General features: G+C 49.6%; 8 protein-coding genes across 8 annotated transcripts; 3 read left to right on the forward strand and 5 right to left on the reverse strand.

Moving 5' to 3' along the window:
- Positions 1–306: 306 nt before the first annotated feature.
- PC9H_010078 (uncharacterized protein) lies at positions 307–1,653 on the reverse strand (the record flags this gene model as incomplete). Its single annotated transcript, XM_036779572.1, has 3 exons — positions 307–818; positions 873–984; positions 1,051–1,653. The coding sequence occupies 3 exons, from the start codon at positions 1,651–1,653 to the stop codon at positions 307–309; spliced, it is 1,227 nt and encodes a 408-aa protein (XP_036628961.1).
- A 1,433-nt stretch (positions 1,654–3,086) lies between these two features.
- On the forward strand, positions 3,087–9,025 carry PC9H_010079 (uncharacterized protein; the record flags this gene model as incomplete). Its single annotated transcript, XM_036779573.1, has 11 exons — positions 3,087–3,628; positions 3,716–4,002; positions 4,079–5,104; positions 5,402–5,446; positions 5,543–5,637; positions 5,984–6,237; positions 6,287–6,557; positions 6,627–8,023; positions 8,078–8,516; positions 8,578–8,647; positions 8,925–9,025. The coding sequence occupies 11 exons, from the start codon at positions 3,087–3,089 to the stop codon at positions 9,023–9,025; spliced, it is 4,527 nt and encodes a 1,508-aa protein (XP_036628962.1).
- Positions 9,026–13,976: 4,951 nt separating this feature from the next.
- Positions 13,977–14,495, reverse strand: PC9H_010080 (uncharacterized protein; the record flags this gene model as incomplete). The annotated part of the gene is made up of 1 exon (XM_036779574.1): positions 13,977–14,495. One exon carries the CDS (start codon positions 14,493–14,495, stop codon positions 13,977–13,979), a length of 519 nt encoding a protein of 172 aa, XP_036628963.1.
- A 2,356-nt stretch (positions 14,496–16,851) lies between these two features.
- Positions 16,852–20,227, forward strand: PC9H_010081 (uncharacterized protein; the record flags this gene model as incomplete). Its single annotated transcript, XM_036779575.1, has 7 exons — positions 16,852–17,689; positions 18,443–18,491; positions 18,548–18,770; positions 18,826–19,166; positions 19,236–19,412; positions 19,450–19,859; positions 19,914–20,227. The coding sequence occupies 7 exons, from the start codon at positions 16,852–16,854 to the stop codon at positions 20,225–20,227; spliced, it is 2,352 nt and encodes a 783-aa protein (XP_036628964.1).
- Positions 20,228–20,300: 73 nt separating this feature from the next.
- PC9H_010082 (uncharacterized protein) lies at positions 20,301–21,647 on the reverse strand (the record flags this gene model as incomplete). Its single annotated transcript, XM_036779576.1, has 3 exons — positions 20,301–20,989; positions 21,046–21,186; positions 21,245–21,647. 3 exons carry the CDS (start codon positions 21,645–21,647, stop codon positions 20,301–20,303), a joined length of 1,233 nt encoding a protein of 410 aa, XP_036628965.1.
- Positions 21,648–21,879: 232 nt separating this feature from the next.
- Positions 21,880–22,398, forward strand: PC9H_010083 (uncharacterized protein; the record flags this gene model as incomplete). Its single annotated transcript, XM_036779577.1, has 1 exon — positions 21,880–22,398. The coding sequence occupies one exon, from the start codon at positions 21,880–21,882 to the stop codon at positions 22,396–22,398; it is 519 nt and encodes a 172-aa protein (XP_036628966.1).
- Positions 22,399–23,186: 788 nt separating this feature from the next.
- On the reverse strand, positions 23,187–24,013 carry PC9H_010084 (uncharacterized protein; the record flags this gene model as incomplete). Its single annotated transcript, XM_036779578.1, has 3 exons — positions 23,187–23,674; positions 23,735–23,867; positions 23,903–24,013. 3 exons carry the CDS (start codon positions 24,011–24,013, stop codon positions 23,187–23,189), a joined length of 732 nt encoding a protein of 243 aa, XP_036628967.1.
- A 60-nt stretch (positions 24,014–24,073) lies between these two features.
- On the reverse strand, positions 24,074–24,571 carry PC9H_010085 (uncharacterized protein; the record flags this gene model as incomplete). Its single annotated transcript, XM_036779579.1, has 1 exon — positions 24,074–24,571. The coding sequence occupies one exon, from the start codon at positions 24,569–24,571 to the stop codon at positions 24,074–24,076; it is 498 nt and encodes a 165-aa protein (XP_036628968.1).
- Positions 24,572–25,066: the final 495 nt, after the last annotated feature.

Here is a 25,066-nt window from a genome sequence, read left to right on the forward strand (position 1 = left end):
GCTGCAGCGTAACCAACTGAGGCAATTGCGAGCGTGCAAGGTCTGGGCGCCGGGGACGGCACTAGCCTCTTCGAAGCCAAACTGTCTACTATGTCACTCGAGTCCACAGAGGGCCAAAGTGAGTCCTCGCCTTCACCAGAACGCACCTCATTGTAGCTGGCTCAACGTTCAGAGGTACCGCCACAAGCAATTGGGGAAGCCTTCCGAGCGAAGAGGGGAGGTGGGGCCTTGAGCTTGTTTTTCCAATGTCGTCGAGACACGATTCCATGTAGCCCAGGCGCGCTTGTGAAGACGAGGGGTGGGGTGTCATACCCGTGTATGTATGCTACAACGCATGACCTGTATGGACGTATCAAATTCAGGCCGCTCTATGATATAGTCCACATTAAGGACATGTGCTTCCAACAATGGTGCGAACCCCTTCTTTAACTTCGCCAACTCCGCCAGCCGCCGTTCCTTAGAGACCTGCATATCGTCCTTGCAGTGTTCCGTCTGCGGCCTGATGTCCAATGCAATGGCCTTCAGGCTCCCTCCCTCGCAGGCCCAAAGTCGGTGCAGGAACCGAGAGAACATTTCGTAGTCTTCCAAATCGGGGTACAGCCCGACCATGGCCTTCAGGCCATAATCATAGTCGAGGTTGTTGATAATGTGGATGTTGAGCGTCTTGACAGATCCTGGAGATGGAAGGGACCTGATACAGTGCTGGATCCAGTAGAAGAAGTCGAAGTACGAGTCACTGGTGCCCAGTAGGTGTATTGTCACTACCGAGGGTCTTATAGCCGTGCCAAAGTCAGGCAGGGCTCGGCGGCTCATTCTAGCTGGACGAAAAGGATGAGAATGAACCAACGATCAGTGTGGTTCGGGGGGCTTACCGTGCAAAGTGAGCTCCGAAAAACTGGTAGGAACCCATGGCGGCAAAGTCCATGGGTGTTTGGAAGAAGTCCAGAAGGTGAAGCGTTGGAGATTAGGACACTCGATGGGGTTCTGGCTCCCGAGCATCAGATGGGATGTATACTTGAACTCTAGGCTTCGAAGGGCTTCCAAACGTACGCTGACGGTCGATTGCGACTGTACCGCCAGATCTGATAAGTTGTGGCCGTTCATATTCTCGAACGACAGCTCCTCGATGGTGGCAGAGAGCACGCTGAGGACGTCCGAGCCATCTACAGCGGAGTTCCAGTAACGGAAAACTAACTTGCGAAGGCGAGGGGCGGTAAACAGACACGCAGGAAGTGATTCTGGGACCATTCCACCGTTCCCGGGAGAAGCAGGATTGTCGAGCACTAGTTCACGCAGGTTTGTTAACCGCGCTGCAAACGCTGGAAACCACCCTGCAGTGGTGCAAAAATCGTCACGCCCGAGGAGGACTTTACGTATAAATGTGCAGAGATGGGGAGCGTCGAAGTGGAGGAAGCGGAGCCGTTCGTAGTTGAAGTGAAAGTTGAGGACGGGGAGGGTGTGAAGTATGTGTGAGCGGCATATGGTGTTCCAAGTGCGAGACACCAGAGAGGCGGCTGCAAGAGTTTTGAGTACATAAGGGTTGAGTTGATCAAACTTCGTGTAAAGTCCGCCCGCAACAAGGGCAATGATCTCCGTGATCAGTTCAACGGGGAGTGGTCCCGACTGGATGCTGGCTTTTTCAGTACCTGCCATTGTTGGCGTTGAGTACTTGATGCCCAGTGAAAAGTCAGTCAAATGGGAGAGACTTTGAAGACCAAATACCAGCGCCTATTATCGCCCCTATCCCTGGTTGCTCTAGAGGTTCGTCGTCTGGAAAGCCCATATTCACTTGTCGGACCATTCTCAGTCTGACCCCAACGGGAACAAAACGATGCAGCCAACAACTGCTCCGCCCCATACTACGTAGCAAAGTGGTTTGCCTGGATTTTGGCTAGGTTCGTAAACCGGCCTCCGAGTACGGTGACAGTCGATCCTCTAGAAATTCTGGTGAGCAACCGAAGCCAACCAAGGGCCTCCAAGGCATCATTCTGCGCGTAATGTTCAAAGCATCATAGCGGTTCTATTCCCCGCAGACTGCGGTGATTCCATTGAAGACTCAGGTCCTGTACTCAGCAAAGGAGTTTCAACTCGAACGGTATGTAAATGCATACATAGCTGCGCGCGAGCTCTGCATACGGGGTCTACCCGCCCGTGGCCCTCGTTTCTCAATTTCCATATTTTAAACAGTCACATTTGCCCTTTCCAAACGCTTAGGAGGCTATGAGATGGAACACCGTGATGGGGTATAGGAATGATATCCAGGTATTGGGAAGGATATTTTGTACAGAGCTAGTTGCGTCTTTGAAGTTGGCAAGTCTACAGGCGTGTGGTCGTTTCTGGAGTCAGGGATGCTTACAGGTAAGCAGGCACAAATGTCGACAACCCATTACCTCGAAGCAAATACTTCTCCACCACTTGACCGTTGAAACAAGAGCAAAAACTCCGGCGTCGACATTTACGATCACCCTTGCCTCCTTATCCCTCCCGTAGCTCTCAGCAGATCCCCCCTCTTCTCCCTATCTCTCCCTGTCACCGACTCTTCAGGACATTTCGAGGTGTACCTCGAATCGATCAGATCGCATCAGCGTTACTGTTACCCGGCGGCGGTATATAGCGCTGTGATCTATAGCATTGATGTACCTTGATATCTGGCTATCATAGGACCCTTGATAATACAGCCAAAGCCCTGATCCCAAATAGTACACTTGCAGGCGGCCGAAGGCCGCCGGCCTGAGGCGTTTCATACACTTTGGAGACAAAAATGGGACCAATCCCTGGTCCGATTTTCATACATCCGGGAGGTCTCTGCCCCAGGGCTGATCCAAATTCGTACACCATGCGCCGAGCCCTAAGGTTGAGCTCCGTGTCAATTATATTCGTCGTACTTGCTACTTGTGCCAAGTCTTAAGAATCTCATAAGTTGTACTCTATGTCGATACACGAAGAGTTGTTACTTATACCTGCAATGTCTGTAGCCATCGCACTTGTTACCTAATATACTTATAGTCTAATAGTCTTTTTCGGTAGACAATGTAAAAAGTCAGTTCAAAATTTAACCCGAAACACTACACGGTGCTACCAAGTATATGTCCAACGTGCAGGAAACAAATCCTGCGTTCAGTTGCAAACACTGGTGTCGGAAGCATGGTCCTCTTTATCCTGACGACCCACCCCCAACTTTCCAAAAGGCACAAGCTGATGCTCTCGCCATCCCCAACGACGTGCAAGAACTATTGCCCCAGCCCCAGCTGTGTGTTAGGCAGTTTACCCTTGTTCCACTTCCAGATCAGCACGATATCATTGGGACGGAGAAGGCTTCAGCATGGTTTAGCAAAGACTTGCCTTCGACTGGAATCCTCTGCCTAATGGACCGGCCTGTACCCTCGAAGAAGACGCTCCAGAGGATTGAGGAGCAAACTGGAAAGGCATGGCTGAATGGCGCAAACTCAATTGTAGACCCTCGATATAACGATGGAGTGGACCGCTTCCCGCTATACGCATTGTCATTCTGGAAGGCCTTGGAAAAGATCGTTGAGAAGCAAAAGGCGTGGAAGGCCGGAATCGAGTGGTTGAAAGATGAAGAAAGACGAGCGGACCCACTTACCTGCGCTGTGATAACAGGTGTAATGTGCGAGCTGGATGAAATAGGACACAATGTTCCCCTACCATACCTTCGACGTTCAGTCTCGACAGCGATACTACCATTCCTCTTCAGCTACAAATGGTTCAGTACAGACCACATGGATATGGCGGCCGAGGAACTTGCCTTGCGAATCGCCCAACCCTCAAAGACACTTGTTGCGCCTGTTGCCTTCGCCAACGATCTGATCAGTGCCATCGAGTTCAAGAAGTCATACTCGAAGCAACATACCCCACTGCTCTGTCGATACGAGCGGGAGATTGACAAGAAAAAACTGGACAAACTTTACTTTCCTTTGCATGTCAATGGAAACCATTGGATCGCGGGGTTCATTGATTTCAAAACGAGGACTTTTGGATATGGTAAGCTACAGTCAAAGTTATATAGGTTTGGAATGAGTACTCATCGTGTTTTCAGGGGACTCTCTTGCAAATGTAGGATCTCCCGTGCCCAAGGCCTTTATTGCTGCCCTTAGACGTTGGACTAAGCATCTTGGGAAGGGAACTTTTAGAGAAGCGAAAGGCGGCATGCGACATGGAGTCCAGAGCGACACGGTTTCATGTGGAATTGCGACATTCAATACACTTGCTCATGCGATCATTGGAGATACTCTGTGGACTCAGAGCCGTGGTGTACGAGAGCGTATTCTGTGGTTCCGTCGGTTCTGTCAACATATTGAGAAAGATGAGTCGAGCCTCACCAACAATGCATGGAACTATCACCCTCCAACAACCCGCTCCTTCACCGTGGACCAGGAAATTGCTATCGCAATCGGTGACCACAACTTCTCGGATTTGGCATCATTCGTCGCAGAACCCAGCACACATGTTGAAGGCCCACCTGCAGATTTTAATACCTGCACCAACAAGAGCGACGAGAGTGGATATGAAGCTAGCACATATGAGGAAGAAAGCAGGCACGACGAAGAAAACAGCCACAACAACGGTGGTGACGATGGAACATGGGGATTTGCTGGGGTTGACGATAACATGAGCATCGATAGGCCCCATTCAGTGGAGTTGGGATGGTTCGATGATGGACAGTTTGCTTCACCGGCAGATGTTCCCGCAGAAACTGAAGGCATGTCCGTATCAGAACTCGACTTGAGCAATGGTCGAAGTAGCGAGGATGAGGACAAGGGAACATTCGGGGGAGGTTCTCCGGTGAAGCTTGGTCAGCATAGTCCCAAAAGAGCTAAAGCACGATCACTGCTATCGTTCTTCAAGCCAATCGCAGGCATTCAAAGAATCAAGAGATTGCACAGTGATAGTGATGGTTCAGACGAAAATGCCTCAAAATCCCAGCCTCTTGCTAAGCGGCGGCCAAAGAAGACAAAGCGGACTCTTGCACCTAGCGAGTCAACACCATCCCGTGACGACTACGAAGATCATGAGAAATGGATGCAGCGTCTCATGAAGGACGACCCACATGTTGAGATTGACGAGAAGAATCACTTGCTTGCACGTCATTCCTGCTGTAACAAGACATTGACCATGAGTCACCTCTACAACATATCACGTTGGAACGACCATCTCAAAACATGTAGTTTTGCTCTTTCAAATGTGGACGCCGCGAAGTACAGAAAATGGCAGAAGAAAATATTGTCTCAAGATCCCGAAGCAGAGTTTCATATCTCCAACCCCCGTTGTGTACGCCACTCTGTCTGTGGCCGTAACATACTGATGCAACTTCCCTATACGGTGGCCCGATGGACGAAACACTTGAATACTTGCCATCATAATACTCGAACCACAGCTGCAGCAAGAACACCTACCCTATTCATGCTTGCCCAGACACGTATGGAGCGTAAGCTCAGAAACGGTCCGAAGATCAGTTCCTTGCCATGTCCAGGAGTTACGGTGAAGGACTTGGAGGACATTCCACATTATCTTCATCGTACAGCTGCCTTAGGAGGAGGGGCACGCTCGGTAACTGTTATCGCTCAAGAAAAGTTCGGGAAAGACTTCTCGAAACTAAGCAAAAAACGGAAGGAGGAGGTTCGCACCATGCAACAGCATGAACATCAGTGGCGAAATGATCATTCATCCCAGCGTGTCTTTGCAACTGACTGCAAGAAAGAGGTACAGGTTCATTCTCGAGATCGCGCGGTCGCCTGCCTACGGTGTAGTGCACTATCATCCAACAAGGCATTCAAGAATGCGATACAAATTCCCATGCCCGACGAAAAGCACTGTATTTTTGTCAACCATTGCTACCGTAATAAAGAGTTAGGTGAGATTTATGCACGTTCAATTGGCCTTCAGAATATTGTAGCCACATCCGTAAGTGGCTGAATTCATGACCTGGAACTATATTTCTACGATACTGAGACTTGACTTCCAGGACGCTAAAAATACACCATATATCCGGTTTGCTGAGGGTGTACTGGCAGGGCAGTACCAGGACTTCTCTGTTTTCACAGGCCTTGTCGAAGCAATGGTTATGAAGATTGACCGATCTTCTCGTGAAGTCGGCCTGCAGAACTTTCGATATGCCCCTGCTTGGGATGAATTCTGCCATATTATCAACATTCATAGCCCCCGAGCGTACCAGTCGCTGCTCCGTCACCTTCCTGGTAGAACAGATCGTAGTTTCAGGTTTGTTCATCCCATAAACATTCCTTAGCAGCCTACTAACTGTGTTTAGACAAAAGGAATCTCGGCAACCACGATTTCCCATGAAGATATGCGATGAGACCTTCCATCGGCTTAAAAAGCAACTATTGGATTTGGATTACAGTGGACCTGTTGGGCTAAGTTGTGATGACACGAAGCTACTTTCATCGTTACGGCTGTACTGGAATGCTGATGAAGACTCGTACTATCTTGTTGGCTCTACTGATGGTCCAATGCGTGTCACTAATCAAGAAGAAATCAAGAAAATGATGGCCGACCCAGCAATAATCAAAGCTGATAAAGTAAGTAGTCGTCTCAACTCGGCCATCAATCCCTTCGTAGCACAGGCGATACTGAACCAATATTACTAGCTTCGCCTTTGGTCCATCATTATTCCACTTCCCAAAGTCACGCCCGGGATTGTTTTTGCATGCCTTGGGATACCGACAGATTTGTCCGCAGACGACCTATATCTATACCTGAAGAAAATCCTCGATGGACTGGTTGAAAACGAAATACAGGTGGTCTCATATGCATGTGATGGAACCGAAGTCGAGCGTGCAGTGCAACACAAGCTAATCACGGAGTGCAAGGATAGCAACGCCGCTATAAGCTATACTATTCAGAACGACAACATAGCAGACCCAGTGACGGTCACCATTCCAATTTATCAAGGGCAACCAATTGTCATGGTTCAGGACTCAAAGCACAGTCTGAAGACATTCCGAAATAACCTTTTCTCGGGAGCTCGACTGTTAACATTGGGGAACTATGTTGCCGCCTACCACTTCATCCGCACGATCGCATTCACTCCCAATTCACCACTCTATCATCGTGATGTTGAAAAATTAGATCGGCAAGATGATAGTGCCGCAGCACGTCTCTTCTCAGCCGCAACTCTCGAATTCATCGTTCACGCTCAGAATCCTGAATATACCGGCATCATCATCTATCTTTTTGTCTTCGGCGAGCTAGTTGATGCCTATCAGAATCGGAATATCTCACACATAGAACGAATCAAGATGGCCCTCCGAGCCCGGTATTTCATTAATTCGTGGAAGGCATACCTCGGTGCAACAGGCTACAGGCAGGCTCAACATTTCCTTTCTCGTGAAGCGGTCGACATCGCAAACATCATTGTCGAAGGCATTATCGGTCTCATCATCGTTTATCGTGATCGTGTTGATGGGATTGTGCCCCTCCTTCCCTGGCTTCACTCTACCGAAGCATGCGAACACACATTTGCTGAGGCGCGAGCTATTGTCAAGGATTTTACTTTGCTTGACTTCCTTCACATGATACCCAAACTCGGTGTGAAGATGCGAGAGGCTGTGTTCACTGCAAAGGTCACAGGAGCCAACAAGACGGCTAATGGGTATTGCCACACGTACTTCGATTCAAGTGGCATCGACTTGCTCAACCTGACGATTATGCCATCAAACCACGATATCGAGGCCGCAGCACGCGAGGCTGCCTTTGAAGCCGACACTTTAATCCACCTTCTAGGAATCCGATCATCTATGCTCCATGGCTTACCAGATTCCCATCAGCCACGCTCGTGTCATCTCCCAACTATCAATTCCTGGTTTGTAGATGAGGAGGAAGTGTCGTCTGATGAAGAAGACAGTATTTGCGATGCAGAGGAATTCCAAAAGGTCATAGCCATTGAGGACAACCACCCAGTATCACGCAGCAATGTAGAAGATGACCACCTGATGTCTCTTTCATGTACAGGAGTTGCGCTTGCCATTAATGATTTCATTGCAGTGTGAGTACCTCAGTAGAAAACATCCGACTACGGTTACTGATCTTGTTATCGCAGTCAATCATTACCTGAGCCTGATCCGGAAGACGTTGAAGTGTCTCTTATGCAGGAGTCAGCCAACATCCGTGCAGCCACCGCTTTGCCCGGCCTTTGTCTCCCCTCAGAACCGACCAAGCCTCTCGGACAAGGTTCCCAAACCCTTGATGACCTTGACTTCTCGGATCTGATCAATCTACGCCGCCTTCATCAAACCGAACATGCAATTAGGGCGACTCGCACAGGGCGCGAGGGCGACAATCAGCACCAGGCTTCGCTCCGCTCTGAAAGCATGTATTCACAACTCACACGACAATTCTATGCAGCACTCAAAGAGGACCAACTCCGTGGTGTGACGACTGGCCTTGGGCGTGCAAAACGCATAGAAAACCAAGGTGAAAATCCCATAAGCGGGAATGCTTCGAACGCTGCCCTTGCTGCGGAATCGGTGACACGGAAAGTACGTGTTCCGCCCTCCTAAACTCCCAACACAATATACTCACGTTCTCGTGTACCATTAGAACGCCCAGCTTCGCCTACGATTATTCTCCGCTGCCGGGTTCGCCGGTGCCTCTTTACTTCATGTCAAAGGTGCAGGGATCTCAGGTGATATATGTCTCTCGTTGAACGACTACGGACTTGTCTTTGTGGAGCGGTCCGTAATGTTAGGCCGAGGTGTGTTCAATGTTCTGATCCGTCTCGACTATCATGACCGTCGTTCCATTAGTTGTTGTACTTTATTCCAAAACTGGCGGTAAAAACGCGCGGCACGCATCGCAAACGACAACCACAAATATTGCTGCACTGTCATACATCGGCCTTCAAGTCTATCAATACTCTCGTGCACGACAATTCCACAATATCCCAGACGCAACAGCCCGATTCCTTACCAAGCAATACGTGTTCTTGCCATCAGTGGCCTTCTTGTGCCGAGTGCCGTCTCCTGTTACGGGTCCTGGAATGAAATGAAAGGATCCGTTCTTACCTTTAGTTGGGACGCTTGGGCGCTACGGAAAGAGGGTGGCTATTGTGATAGCCGGATGCCGGTGATCGGGAAATTTGGATCTCATCAAACTTTAAGTTGGAATTAAATTAGCGCTGGGGGATTGAATTGACATTGGCACCAATTCATTGTCTTCCATGTTTATTGCACTTCTCTTCTCCCTTTTTACTTCATCTTGTCATCTTATTTGTCTATATCTTTAAATCTATTAAATCTATATTATTAGAATAGAATGGCCCAAATTGTTATGGTATCAAGATTAATGTACATAATCAGAAATGAGCACTCACTTCAGGGTCACCCAGGGGAACAGGGGATGGATAGGTAATAGGGAATAGGGACTACCAGACTGAACTCTGGACTATCAATGCTGCCAGATTATGTCAAGGGTGGCCATAAAGGTATCATGTCTTTCCTCATTCTGCATAATATACTTCAACAAATAGGCTTCAAGTACTCAAATCAAGCAAATCATCAAAACACTGAAGTAAAATATCAACAAATGTAGCATGTAAACTGTAGGATTATACATTTAGTATTGAGTTGACACATCTTAGCTGCTACTATTATAAGAGTAACAGAATGATCTCATGTCTGTAAGGACAAGAAAAAATATCACAGTAGCAAAGTGAGCTACAGGGCTATAAGTAAAAGGGTGTGGTACACTTTTACATGTCTGCTAATTAATTAAGTATGGATCTTTCAGATAGATAGATGTCATGGAGATCAGGACAGTGACTTAATTGGAATTAGTAGGGGGGCAAAGGGATAATTATGGAATAGGGAACAAAGGGGCCATCAGACTCTAAATGCCCTCAATGTTATGGTCCAGTTTATTCCAAAGATCATCTCTTCTCACTATCATATCTAAATGTGGATGTCATGTCCTCTTACTAATCATTATTCTGATATCCTTAGTAATAACCTCACCAGTAACACATGTCTGCAGTACATAGGGTACCACATGTATTACAGTATTTAAAGACTAGTAAAATTCCAGGGAATGCCAGCTCATTCTCTTGGGATTCTGCTAATTCTAGTGTGATATCTAAAGTCAACTAAGCTATCTTCTGTATTTTTTTTCTTTAGTATTCTTGTAGGAGCCATGTTAGTCCTTTGGATTAGTGTTGCCCTAACACACAAGTCATGGTTAGGGTGCAATAAAAACACTATTGCTTCATTAGAACACTCAAGTAGCAGACTTCAGATAGCCAAGTCCAGATGTGACATCCATTAAATCATTGTAGTGATACACAAGGGAGTATGGCATAGACATTTACAGATTAACTCACTTCCTTCAGTGTCACGACTCATGATAAATAAGCTGTATACATAGCAGAACATCTTTAAGATAGTCAGAAAACAAGGGAATAGGGGAAAGTGTTACTGAGCAAACAGAATGGGTAAACATCAACCACACGAACTTATATATATTGCTTGTATATCTTGTCACTGTTAAGGGCTGTCCTTGTGAGTATGAGGGCCTCATGTTCGCCGCAGGTACGCGGCCTGTGAGGAAGAGGAAATAAGGACCGAGTACGTACAGGCTTGGCTTCAGCTACTACTGCGCCTCCCACACTCTTGCATGCCCTGTATTTCAATAGGTGAGGATAGAAGAGAGAGAGACTACAACAAAGTAGTTGAGGGATGCAAAGAGGGTAAGAACAAACTAATATTCAGACTGAGGTACGAGTAGCTATGAGTAGAAACTAGCTACTTGTACAAACTAAATACTGAAGGGCACGTGGTATCTGTATGCCCATGAAACCTACATGAGTCTGGTAACAGTATAAGTATATGTATTAGTATGTAACTAGTACAAAAGTCTGAGTATCCACGCATACATGCAGACCAAAAGTCCTAATCTTGTATCATGTGATCATGCCCCTAGTAGCCCCTAAGGAGCTTCCTGATCGTGCCCATAACAGTCACTAGAGCCTCCCAGAGTTTTTATGAACATCAGAGAACATGTGGGAATCAAGTAATGTGCAAGCCTTGAGCTAAGGCTCTTTCTCTCTCTATACCTATGTACTCCATGGCCTGCAGTTCCCTTATGTCAACTGACCTATGTTGGGCCATTCTCAGCATGGGAATGCCTCTAGACATCAACTCAATTGTCCGCTACACTGGTTGCAAGCTACAGATTGTTCATTGTGTACTTGTAAGGGGACACTCCTATTTTCTCCTATTCCCCTGTCCCCCTCCCTTCCTCCTCATTCCTTTCTCCCTTCCTTCATCCCACGGACTCTTACATACATCCCCTTTGTCCCCTTTCCTTTCCACTTCCTTTCCACTCACTCCTTTCGCATCCGAGCTTTGTCCGGTGACTCCAAAGTCTTCCCGCACTTCGGACTCGCTCAGACACTTCGGACTCGCTCAGACGCTTCGGACTCGCTCAGACTTGTAGATACACTTCGGGGCTCATCCGGGCTACCTCTGTCCTCCTCTCCCACTTTGTTATTCCTTGTTCCCGCTTCCCCAGGTCGCCGGCACGACTCCTGTACATTCCCCTTCCACTTCATTATCACATGCCCCCTCGTACCTTGTGATATTCGTTCGGACTTGTGGCTGGTGTACTGTACAGTTACCCTTCATTCCTCCCACGCTACTACAGTATATACTTCGCTTCCTAGCATGGAGAATCCTTATCCTGTTCTCTTTGGATTCTCCCTCTGCTAGGTGAGCAGCTCTCTCATGTATTGTAGTTAGTCTTATTCATTACTTTGGATTCTCCCTCTGCTAGGCTTGCACTGTGCGGCCATCTTGAGGTTGCCCTTACAGTACTCCAGAGTTTCTTGTGCTGCTGGGTTGATGCTTTGCTGCAGTTTTGTTCAAACCCATTCAGAGTATGTATCACCATTGTAGTTCAGTGGTAGTAAGAAGATAGAAAAAATCACCCAAAAATCAGATCATAGAAGTCTGCCTGGAAACTGTTGGGGGACTCCAGCAACGGTATATACAAGCAATATATGTAGATGTAAGGCTCATAAGCCCGTGTTCCAAAGTTATCATTCACCGAAGATGTGCACACCCAAGTGTGCATTTTTCTACAAAAGGGTGCCAGTGCCAACTGTTTTGTAAACAGCAATAATACTCAAAATAGGCCTCTCACAATCTGGTTTTTCTGTACTATATCTATCATTGAATGAGTCTATGTAAGACAAAGTCACAGGTCGGAAGTTTGTTATTTGTTGATGCTCACCACTATTCATTCTGCTACTGTCTACTCCACAGTTTCCATCTGTTATCTTCTTTTACAATGTGGATCTCATCTCCATTGTTAAGAGCCACACTCACAGGGGCTTAGGGATACGCGGGCCCACGGGTGCGCAGTTCCACGTAGACACGCGGAGGGGAAACGAGGGGAGCGAGGACGTACGGGCTTGGCTTCAGCTACTGGCTGCGCCTCCCACACTCTTGTGTGCCCTATATTTCTAGGAGGAGTCCTATGCGGGTACCGAGGGTACGGGCAGAGGCGAAGGGATGCAACGGGGGAACCTCAATAGAGAGGCGAGGATGCAAGTGCGGAAAGAACTAATATTCGAACTAAGGTAACTGTATGTACAGTACAGGAATATATACTGGGAAACACGCGGTGTCCGCGCGTTCACAAAACAGCAATGAGTCCGGTCGTAGTAACTACAGTGTGCTCGAATATGTACTTAGTCCGTAATCCAAGAAGTCCGTGTGGCCGCGTGTATACGCGGCCTGAGCCCATAGCCAGGAGCGCACGTGGATGCGCCCCTAGTAGCCCCTAAGGGGTTCCTTGGATGCACCTATAACATCCATCTTCTATCCTAACTTCAATGATTCAATGACTATCTATTTTACCAAGTACTATTATAGATCAATAGGACCCGTACAGGCCATGCATTGCAGTGGCTACAGCCCCAAGTGTCTGCTGCACGAGACGATCTAGTGGAGCTACCGGAGGACGGCCAAAAGCTGTATAAATACTTGGACCAAGTGGACTCAAAGGCGAAGTTGACGAAAGTCATGGCTTTATCACGAAAGAGGGGTCCAATTCCTTCCTTGTGATCCGCCACTAGTTCCAGGTTTGCAACTTTTGTGTATATATGCCAGTCTCTTCTGTGCATACGAGGCGCCATTAGCGCGTTCTAGGGCTCGCTGGGACGTGTTTTGTTCACCCGGAACAGTCCCGAGGCTTTCTGAAGAGGCCTGGATCAAATTTCGTACATTTCGACGGTCCTGAGGAGGCCTGAGCCGGTTTTCGTACATTTCCGAGACAATTTAGAGAGGCCTGAGCCGAAATTTATACACTTCGGGAGGCCCGAAGGGCCTCCTCCGAAAATCGTACATATTTACATATTTCTTAGCTAGGGCTGATCCATTTCGTACACATTGGGGCGAATTGAAGAGTACACTTTGGCTGACCTTGGGATCAGGCCTTCGGCTGTATTATCAAGGGTCCTGCTATCATGCGCTCTCAATGATGGAGAACTGACGGTTCAATTGCCAATTGCCAAGCGTTGATAGAAGAGTGGTGGGTCTTGATATAGAAGACCATGGATACGCCTCTCATCGACTTCGAGTCTTATGACCCATCAATGTACACTGATGGGTCATCAATGCATCACGGTCATGGAAGCCAAAGGTATGAAGACATTCATATGCTTTCGTTTCATGATGGATTCGCGACTTATATGGCATCGTTCGCAGATTTGCGAAGCTACACCAGTTCGGCAGCAGGACGACTAATTTGACACCTCACCACTTGCCAACGCCACCACCAGCTAACTACTTCCCTCTTACTTGGCTAGCGTTGTACCTGTAGCGGGTTCAAACGCCGTGGCAACGAGGCAACGCATCACGACCTATAGTCAAAGATGAGGATCAGTGCACGATGCGAGAGTGAAGTTGAAAGCGAGAACTCACTTCGAGAGCCTACGGCTTGACCTAGCCTGTGCACACTACAGTGTACCAGTCCGGCTCTTGGTCGCCCAATCCCAAATACTCCCTCAGCTCCCGCATCTGCGAGAGCGTCACATAGATCTCTCCATCCGTCCTGTTGCGCATGTGTCCCAGGACAACGCAAGGCATGGAGGATTCATCCGTGTCTACGAGCACGGTGTCGCGCCAGCGGAGACCCATGTGGGGGAAGTGCTGCTGGCAGTGCGCATTGGAGAAATGCTGCCCTACGTGGGTCAGACAGGCGTCAAGATCACCAGTGAACTGATCCAGCAAGGCTTGCGGCAGCACTTTGAGCGCTATGTTGCGAATGCTCTCCTCGGTGAGGATTAGCCCGAAAACGCGCCTGGGAATGGGTGGTTGCGAGCGATGTTTTCGACGGCGAGGACGCGTCGGTTTTTGGTGAAGTTCCTCGGCTGCGTTCGCAGGTGGCAAATCGAAATGGACGCTTTTCGAGTTTGGCGACAAGGTGTCGGACATTGTTTCTGCGGATTGGTTGGATGACATGGGGGACGAGTGGGAGAGTTGGAGGCTCTGGGTCTTCAAGCGGCTTGATAACAGGGAAAGAAGAGTAAACTCAATATACCAGCGCCTATTATCTTCGTTTCTTCGGTGTTCACTTGATGTCGTTCAATATGGTGTCTCGACGGTTCCCACGTTGTTCTATTCTTTCTTACAACCTGAAATAAAACATGGATGAAGGATGCCGCCAACGATTGATGGGCCGCCCCATGCGTGGAAGTCCCAAATTGCTTTGAATTTTGGCGAAACCAAACCGAGGGCCCTCAAGGCGGTAAAAGGTGAGTTCCATCATTCTGCGCGTGACGCTCGAAGCATAATAATAATTTTATAGGATGGAGTGGTTACACTCACGACTCAGATCATGAAAGGTACGGATGCTGGAGGGGGACGTGGAGACGCTCGATTAGCGGGATCAACCGTTCAAACTTTGACAGCGACACCACCGAGAGCAAGCACGGACGAACACGCTTTCCACCGGAAGATAATTCATGCTTTGGTAGTTGGACTCTACGTCGACAGTCGACCGAACGTGGACACACTGCGAATGCATACCCGACCCCGCCGCTAAACCGATGCGGTGATCCTACCCTGTCGCGGCCTTCGTTTCTCACAATTCCATAGACTCCAACAGTCACGGCCTTCAAACGCCCCGAAGCCGTGCGTAATCACCGTACGGTAGAAGGCTATGAAATGGAGGGGCTAGGTACTGAGGGGGATCTATAGTTTGGTCTAAGCTGTCAAACCTATAGGTGAGTTCGTTTCTGGAGTCAGGGATGTTTATGGGCGACATCCTCAGGCACAAATGTTAACAAGTCATTATCTCAGAATGAATACTTCTCTCAAACTTGTATTGAAACAAGAGCGAAAACTTCGACGTCGACCTTTATCATCTCTCCCGCAGCTCTCAGCCGTAACAGCTCTTCTACCTATCTCTCCCTGTCACCGACACTTTCGAGGCGTACCTCGAATCGATCAGATCGCATCAACGTCGCTGCTCTCCGGCGGCGGTATATAGCGCTGTGATCTATAGCATTGATGTACCTTGGTATCTGGCTATCATGCGCTCACTGGTGATTTCAATTACCAAGCGTTGATAGAACAGTGGTAGGTCTTAATATAGAAGACCATGGATACGCCTCTCATCGACTTCGAGTCTTATGACATACCGCTTTGATAGATCATCAATACATCATGACCATGGAAGCCAAAGTTATGAAGACATTCATATGTTTTCGTTTCATGATGGATTCGCGACTTATATAGCATCGTTCGCAGATTTGCGAAGCTACACCAGTTCGGCAGCAGGACGACTAATTTGACACCTCGCCACTTGCCAACGCCACCACCAGCTAACTACTTCCCTCTTACTTGGCTAGCGTTGGCCTGTACCTGTAGCGGGTTCAAACGCCCCTACATACGTCTGCACGCCCGTTTCTGGAGTCAGGGGTATTATGGGCGACAACCCCAGCCACAAATGCCAACAAGTACCTCCTCCAAACGAATACCTCCGCAAAACTTGTGTTGAAACTTCGACGCCGAGCGATTTTCTTACAAAATGAAAACCCTCTGTCCGTCCTCAAACACCCTTTTCCTGTCTCATCAGGAACACCGCTGACGCCGTTATCAGACAACAAGGCGAGGGCTAGGGAAGGGCTCTTATGTAGCCTATATGTGCCTTAGTATGAACGTTGTGATCGAAAGTGATCGACGCAGCAGAACTTCGGAGGTTTCCTTGTTCTGTTTTCACTTTATTCTTTGTTCTAGCCGCCCATTAATACGCTAGAGCTCTCCCTCTGAGGCTAGTAATACGGGCTAGCGGTAGCTCCAAGTGCGTTCTTATTCTTCTCGATCTTCGCATTTGTTTATTCTTTTCTAATTCCTTGTCCTCCTTTATTGTAGACCTCCCGATTTGGGAACTTACCCCTGTGTGATAAAGCGTTGTTACAGTCGCACAGCCACGCCTTTCAACGCCAACAAAAACCATCATCATCTGAAACCGCCACAATAACCGATGGACGATAAACCAAAACGACGATAATAGCGGGTGATCTGATCGCCATTCCGTATTCAATGATGAAGCTTGGATCATTCATCAGTGATCGTATGCATTTCTACAACATTCAGGTGATGATCATAATATGATGATGGCCAGAGGGAAACGTATAAGTACGCCTTTGGTCCCGGACTCAGTGGCCCTTCTTTTCCATCACCTTCATCCGTCAGACGCACGCCCCTCACTCCCGGTCCCCCTTGACATTGGCGTTGCTCAAACTCCCCGACATCGGACACGGGACACGACATACGGGATACATAGCAGACGTCGAGACGTCCGATAGCAACAATGACCATGGTCTTATTCCCCTCCCACTCTTATACCTCAACCTATCCACTCTCTCATTCGCCTTGCCCCGCCTCCTCATCCACCTTCACAACATACCCGCCCTCTCCGTGCCCAACTCGCAAACGTCCGCCCCCGCCTCTCGCCTCTTCCCTCTCGTACCGGAGCAGATCGCCGAAATCCGCGAAGACGTGCGCGAGCATTGGATCCGTGAGTCGGAGTTGCGCTACGGCGACACGCACGACTGCGGCTTCGTCGACGTCGGCATCCAGCGCAGCCGAGGAGATGAAAGGGCTAGGGGAGAGACGAGGCGCGCGGACGCGGACAGTTGGCATTGAGCTTTCCATCGGGTTGGTGTTCCCCCTTCCCCCAAGCTCGAAAGGACCCTCGCGGGCCGTCCAGCCTTACGCGGCGAAGGCCGGCAAACCCACCACCTACACATCCAAATCGAAAGAGCAGAAGAGAGATCAAGTGACGGTGACAGTGACAGTCGAGGAAGTCCACAGCGACTCGGACTCCTCCGATTCCGATCTGGATTCCGACTCTGCAAGGGACGGAGAGGAAGACTACTATACCAACCTCCGACTCGCGCAACGCACACCAATTCGCACATCCCCGCTCTCCTTCGCCCCCAACTCCAAATACCCTCTACAGCTCTCCCCGCACAGCCCCCCGAAGTCGAAATCCAAGTCGAGAAACGGGGGGATGAATCTGTATAAACTCGCGATTCGGCATTGCATGCGGGAGAGCGAGGAGGGGAGGCGGATATTGATGGTCGGCGCGAAAAGGGCCGTTGGGGTGTTTCAAGCGACAAGGGAGTTGGAGAGGATTGTCCAGAGGAGTATGTGGACCATGGATGCGGATGATGGGGATTGTAATATGGCGTGAGCCGCCCTATCGTGCGACTGCGACCGTCATATGCAACACGATCTAATCATGTCGGCCACCAACTCGAGTCTCGAAGGCCACCCCCACGGCGACTAAAGTTATTAATTGCCAGAACGGGCTCGTCCGCTTTCGAAGCCAACTGCGAAGCCCGCACCGCCAACTGCCAACCGTCGCCAATCAGTTGTTCCCGCCCCCACCCGTTCATATGACCATATTTCGCCCCTCGTTACTAATAGCTAGCTAATATTGCACGCGCATTCGTCTAATTGTCCAAACCATCATTGTATTGTCTCTTGCATTTGTACTTCACTTTGTTGTTGTTGTAATTGTGTACTTCGTTTTCGGCACCCTGCCCCTCTTTCGTTCTCCATTCCATGCTACTCTTCCCTTTTTTCGCGGATTTTTGGATACTGTATAGCTCCGGAGCTACAGGAACAGGCATGAGACACCGTTCTCGTTCTCATCGTAATGGATAAACAATAAAGAGGATTCCTACTGGATTCTCCAGTGTGCAAGTACTAAAAATCAGTCCGTAAGGCCTTACACCTTACAGCCTCTTTGCCCGAGTCTCGATTTCAAACTATCAAATTCAATCAGACTCACCTCCACGTTGTCACGGTATGTCTCCGCCACCCAACAGCAAGTATTCCACGTTTTGTTGCTCTTCGTATATATTAATCTAGATTTCCTCATACCCTTTACTTAGTGGACGAGGCTCTTGTCGAGCGGAACCTGGATTTTGCGAATACCCCTGAGTTCGACAACCCCCTAACGAGAGCGACTGTGAGTACGACTCCGACTCCTACTCCAGCTCCAAGGCCGCCCCTTACGAAGTGTCTCCCGCCGAGGCGCGCCTCTACTATGCTGGCGTCGGTCCAAAAGATCGCGGGCCCAAGCTCATCTACAGGCCTTCTTCCGACACCTTCGAGGAGCCCTCAGGCCCCGAGGCGTACAGGCTTCTCATGAAAGCGATCGCTGTCCCCAACGACCACGAGTTTAGCAAGGATCGCCAGTGGGGCAGGGTTCGCGATAAGGTGTGTCGCCTTCTCTCGTTTTACGCAGCAATTTCTTGATGTGCGGGCCTCCGAGGTTGTCGAGTTGCTCAACGAAAGAAAGATCAAAGTCACGTCTGTCGATTTCGTCCGGTTCACCTGGCTCGACAAGGAGCTGGACCGGGAGATCGAGGAAGAACTTCAAGAAGAAGGCGGCGAGGACGAGGTAGAAGTCGATTACGACGCCATTCCTCCCATCAAGCCCGTTGAGTATGGCATCCGTCACTTCACGAATCCTACCATCTGGATCGGCGTATTGCCTGATACTCTCCCCGCCGCCGCTGCACACGAGTCAGCCAAAGAAATTTGTGCCTTCCTTGACGAGCTTCAGGCCGGAAACATCGACATCGCGTTCCGAGAGACGGTCGCCAAGTTCTTGTACGGCCATTAGCCAACTCTTTTTGCGCCCGCTGAGGATATTGATCCCCTCATGGACGTGATTGACAGCGTATCCGTTCCTCTCAGTCTTCCCATCGCTGGCCTTAAGACCATGCAGGGCACGCTTGGCCCATATTTTCGCGTCGGCAGAAAGCTCTACGCGATTTCCGCTCGCCACAACGTGTTCTCGCTCAACGGCAGCTACAACGAAGACTATAAGTACTCTGGTACATTTCATCAGCCATTGTGAGCGTCAGAGTCTTCGCTAACCCCAGCTCTCAAGCACCGGACCCAAGAAAGAGGTCGTTGTCATGGGCGCGTCTGCGTACACAAATTATCTGATCTCTATTCAGGTACTAATTGGCACGCTCATCGACTTGGCCACATCTCTCGAGAAAGTGCACACGTTTAAAGGAAGAGTTGAAACTGGAACCAACGTCGAAGAGTCGCAGACTACGCTGGAAGAGAACGAGGCCGAGCTCATCAAGACGCGCTCCAAGATCAACAAGGTCAAAAACTTCGTCGAAATTAAGACGAGGTGGGGCAAACGCCGAGACCAGGTCATTGGATTCGTCGCCTGGGCTCCCTCCCTCGGCGCTGGCGCTACTCCGCACCACTATACTCGTGACTTCTGTGTCATCGAGCTGTATAAGGAAAAGTTCAAGCATATGGTCAGCAACGTTTTGAGCCTTGGTGCGATGCTAATCCTCTTCGTCGAGTGTCCTGGTCTGAATCTACCCCTTGTAGGTCCTGAGTGCACTCCTTCGAAGCTCGAGAACTTGATATACGATCGCACCGACGTCTCATCCAAATTCACGTACCCCGACGACGGTATACTTCCCCTCAGCGGCATGCTCACCGCCGACGAGCTCGACAAGTCCAACCTGAACCTCCAAGGAGATCGCATTCGCCGCGTTATCAAACGCGGATCCGCCACTAACACCACCGTTGGCACTTTCAGCCCATTCATGTCCTTCGTACGCAAGTACTATTCCACTGGTAATTGTGCAGCCCAGGTTTCAATGACAGAACTCATTCAAACAACATTCAAATTCAAATAGACCAATGATGCGACATTTACACGATCTACACATACATCGTTGGTGTGAATACCGAAGTGCATTTACACATTTACTAATCATAATCTAGATCCATTCCTTCATCTGTGTCTTCTTCAGCAGAATGGATGGGTTGGGGGATATTATCGGGGGGAAGAGGTTGAGATCTACTAGGCTTGAACCCTGAGCACGCCCGCAGGAGGGGGACAATCTTGTCAGCTCGAAGTTTATTCAGAGCCGTATCCGACGGGGCTTTGCCGAGTTCGTAAAACTCGGTAGCTTTGAAAAGTTTGATGAAATTGGAGAGTAAGATTGAATCCGCAATGTCGTCTGGGTCAACAACCTGCTTGTCTAGCATTCTGTGCCCATATTTATTCATGAATGCCAAAGATGGAACTTGGTCTGGCTGGACTTTCATCCAGCGCCAGTAGGGTCCGGTAGAAGCGATCGCAAGTACTGATTTGGCGGCAGGTTCTTTCTCGAAGTACACCGCAATATATAATGCGAGTTGCTGATAGGCTACAGAAAAATGGCGGTACATCGCTCGGCTGACCTTGACTGGGGAGGCTGTTCTAGGTGGCGCCGGTTTGTCTTCCTGGATTAAGATGATGCATTGGTGAATCATTTTTGAATGTCCATCACGACGGAGCCCTTTGGCGATAGTATGTGCGACTGAGGTATCAGGGATTGTATGGATGCCTCCTTTATCAGGCTCTGTCTGACCGGAAGAGTCTGAGGAAAAGGAACGCTCAAAGTCCATGTTATCTGGGAGGGGTAACTCTGAGGACGATTTGCAACTGGGGCTAGGACTGATATCGTACCTGCATCAGTTTTAGCCTGACCTTTGCGTTCCCTGTCTAACGTGTAGATTCCCCAAAACCTATCCTCCACAGCAGTCCGATCAACTGTGGGTTGAGGTGCAGGCAACGGGCGCAACGTGACCCCTTCCGCAGCTGCCCCTTCTTTTGGTTGCATAAACTGTCAGCCTGTTAGACACTCAAATATTAGGTTGGCACTTACCGTCTACCTTGTGGTTCATGTCATCAAAAGAAATGTAGTCGCCGCTGTGGTCACCGTCACTGTCATCGTCCGACTCATGAGCATCATCAGGTTCGCTCATGACATCATCAAATTCGGAAGATAGGACACGCTTGGCGATGCTGTGTTGTGCCCAAAGGTCTCTTGTGATGGAAACATCGCAGTGTGATTGCACATAGAGTACATGCTCCAATCCACTACCCGCACGGTCGTCCACGATTTCGAACTCTAGCAGACGCATGAGAGTATACATAAACGCCGGGTACCAAGGAGACTCGATGTTGCGCCGATTGAACCTTTTCGAGTGAGCGATCGATATTGCGTGCCGAACAACATTGAATGTAGCAAATGGAGGGAGAAAAGGAACAGAGATGTGCTCTGACATTGTGATACAGTTTGTCTGGTTTAATCTATGGGAGAGAGAGAAGAGGGAGCTTTTATATGATACCGTTCCACCGTCCTACCATACAACAATGCATCTAAAGAACAATGCTTTGGGAGAACAATATGCCTCGCCGCTCGAAGAACAATAGTAGGCCTCAGGCGGCGCCAACACAGCTTATGTAAGCAATGGCAAGAACATAAATACCACAGCCTCCAACTCTCACTCGTCTCCGATGTCTTCCAACCAATCCGCAGGGACGATGTCCCACACCTTGTCGCCAACCTCGAAAAGCGTCCATTTCGATTTGCCACCTGCGAACGCAGCCGAGGAACTTCACCAAAAACCGACGCGTCCTCGCCGTCGAAAACCTCGCTCCCAACCACCCATTCCCAGGCGCGTTTTCGGGCTAATCCTCACCGAGGAGAGCACTCGCAACATCGGGCTCAAAGTGCTGCCGCAAGCCTTCCTGGATCAGTTCACTGGTGATCTTGACGACTTTCTGACCGACGTAGGGCAGCATTTCTCCAATGCGCACTGCCAGCAGCACTTCCCCCACATGGGTCTCCGCTGGCGCGACACCGTGCTCGTAGACACGGATGAATCCTCCATGCCTTGCGTTGTCCTGGGGCACATGCGCAACAGGACGGATGGAGAGATCTATGTGACGCTCTCGCAGATGCGGGAGCTGAGGGAGTATTTGGGATTGGGCGACCAAGAGCCGGACTGGTACACTGTAGTGTGCACAGGCTAGGTCAAGATTCAACTCGTGAGTTCTCACTTTCAACTCCACTCTTGCATCGCGCGCTGACCCTCATCTTTTGCTATAGGTTGTGATGCGTTGTCCCGTTGACTGTTGCCCTGCCCTCATGTTCTTGCTATATCCTGTACTACAAATATCATTCGCATTGTCCTGTACCGCCCCCAGTGAGTCGCTGAGCTTGACGATTTCGGAAGCGCCATTCTCCAAGCGGAACCTTGGTGCTTGGCCGCATCACTGGTGCCAGCATTCAAGATACATCTTAGCACCACGCTCCGCCCGTGGACCCGGAAGAAAGGCCAGTTGTAAACATACATGACCCGCCTCGCTTCGCATCGGGGACATGATTCTTAGAATACAGGTGACGGGGACCTCTCGCATTGGGCGGCACCCGCCCTCAAGGATCTCGATGATCTTCATGAGCAGCTCTGTAGGTAACACTAGCGGTAATTGAATGCGAGTTCTGCACCTCCCGTAGAGTTGAGCGCCGCATACCAGGGGTACGGGGGCGTCAGGGGTTGCCAGATCCTCTCTGATTGATCGACACCTATCGACACCCACCGTCTGGAAGTTGACAGTGGCTCATAGATTTTGAGCAGCAGTATCAAAAGCAATATGTCGTGCACTATATGTTTAGTGGCTAATCGGCTACTCTGGCAATCATTATGACGAGCCGTCAATGAGTCAGTGTTACGGGGGGGGGATATGGTACATAGTAGATGCATGGTATAGAGAATAGAAACATGTTGGATGGCGGACACAGAAGAGCATGTCTCCGTGAATCACGCCCTACGTATCTTACAACGCATGTATGGTTCAGAATCTTCAGACTCCAGGGTGAGGTCCGCATCGAGGACATTTTCTTCTACCAGCCGTGCGAGCCCCTTCTCCAGCTTAGCCAACTCCCGCGTTTGGTGGCCATCATACGGTCTTTTCCCTGGAATCGGAGACGTTGATATCCTTATGACTAGGACAATTGACTGCAAGCAGCTTCCTTGCTCGCTTTCCCGGAGGTGGCAGACAAGCTGCGAGAGCATCTCGTAGTTTGAAAGTGATGGGAAGGATTCCTCGAGAGGATCCCAGAAGTGTTCGAGCTTGATGTGGATTGTAAGTGTCTGTATAGCGTGAGGATAAGGGAGGCTGTCGATGCAATCCCTGGCGCAGGTGGAGCGATGGAGGTATTCGGAGCGGCGATCACATGAAGCGTAGATTGTCACCGACGACGGCTGGAGGTCCGTACCAAGATCTGGAATGATGCCGCCACGGCCAACTAAACAAGCAGAACAGGAGGATTAGTATTTTGTAAACTGGCGGTAGAATGGGGGCATACCGGACAACACGAGCTCCGGAAGGCTGGAGGGGATCCACGGCGGCAGTTGCGCCTGGGCTGTAGAGGAGCAGATAACGAAGAGGCGAGCGAGGTTGGGACACTCGATGAGGTGCGGGGTTGCGAGGATCGAATGCTGCCCACGGTGGAGCTCTATGGTTCGAACCGCACCCCAGGGACCTTCGGTGCCTTGAGCTCCAGATCCCTCCTAGCGGCGTTGCGCTGCGAGGAGTCGAACTTAACTTCGTGGAGTCGTAGTTCCTCAAGGGTGGGCGGCAACATGCTGAGAAAAGCATACACACCAGCAAATTTCCACCCATAAATATCCATCTTGCGGAGCCGCTAGGGCGCGGCAAATGCAGCCAGAGACGCTGCGGGAAGCGGGCCTTTGCAGCAATTCTCAAAGCGTATCTTGTCCAAGTTGTCGAACTGTGCGAAACACGCTGGGAACCACTCGGCTTTGGACGCAATGCGCTCTGCTGCCGAGGGCTGGAAGTACAGCTCGCGTATGTACTGGCTGAGATGGGGGGCCTGGAAGTGTATGAAGGACAGTCGAGAGTGGACGGTGTCGCTGTATAAGGTGACCGTGTTGAACATGTGCAGTCTGCACACAGCGTTCCAAGTGTGCGAGACCAGAGCGATATCAGCAAGAGGAGATTGTCCACGTTGGTGATGCTTCGAGTGGTGCCCGTCCTCAATGATGGCGATGATCTTGGTGGCCAGTTCGGTGGGGGAACAAACGACGGATATCGGGTACCTACTATGGTAGACATTGTTGGCTTTTACCCCCACAGAACACGAAAGCTTCCTGCCCTCTTCCTCGCGTTCGCAGTACGTCATCTTCTCAGAGAAGGTGTAGTTGCAGTTGTATCTGCACGGATTACGAGTTGGACGAGGACGTTGCATCTGCGAGATGCAACGAATGTCGTGATCCCTTCGGCCTTTGCTCGGAGTCCCGTTGAGTTCTACGGAAGTATGCAGCCGTGTGGTGGGCCTTCTAGTAGTTCGCTAGTAAGTATACGTATACGATGTAACGAAGGCGTTTAATAATCACAAACCTCGTATCAATGCGTGCATGCTTGAAACCACGCCCCCAGCAGGTACATGTCCTTCGAAGTTGATACATTTGTCTTCTCAAAGTACCCGAAGGGCGTCGCCTTGAACCTTCAAATAGCCACCATCCATGAAGGTCGAACGTAACTGACGACAAAGATCCCCATTCTTTCGTTCTTTCCTTGAACTACCGTACGACGGCTCCTTTGTTATCACTGTTAGTCGTGCAAAGGCAAACAGAAAAAAAGTTACATGTTCCGGGAGGGTGCTTACAAAACTCCG

This window comes from Pleurotus ostreatus (assembly GCF_014466165.1).
Source record: "Pleurotus ostreatus strain PC9 chromosome Unknown scaffold_7, whole genome shotgun sequence".
NCBI lineage: Eukaryota > Fungi > Basidiomycota > Agaricomycetes > Agaricales > Pleurotaceae > Pleurotus > Pleurotus ostreatus.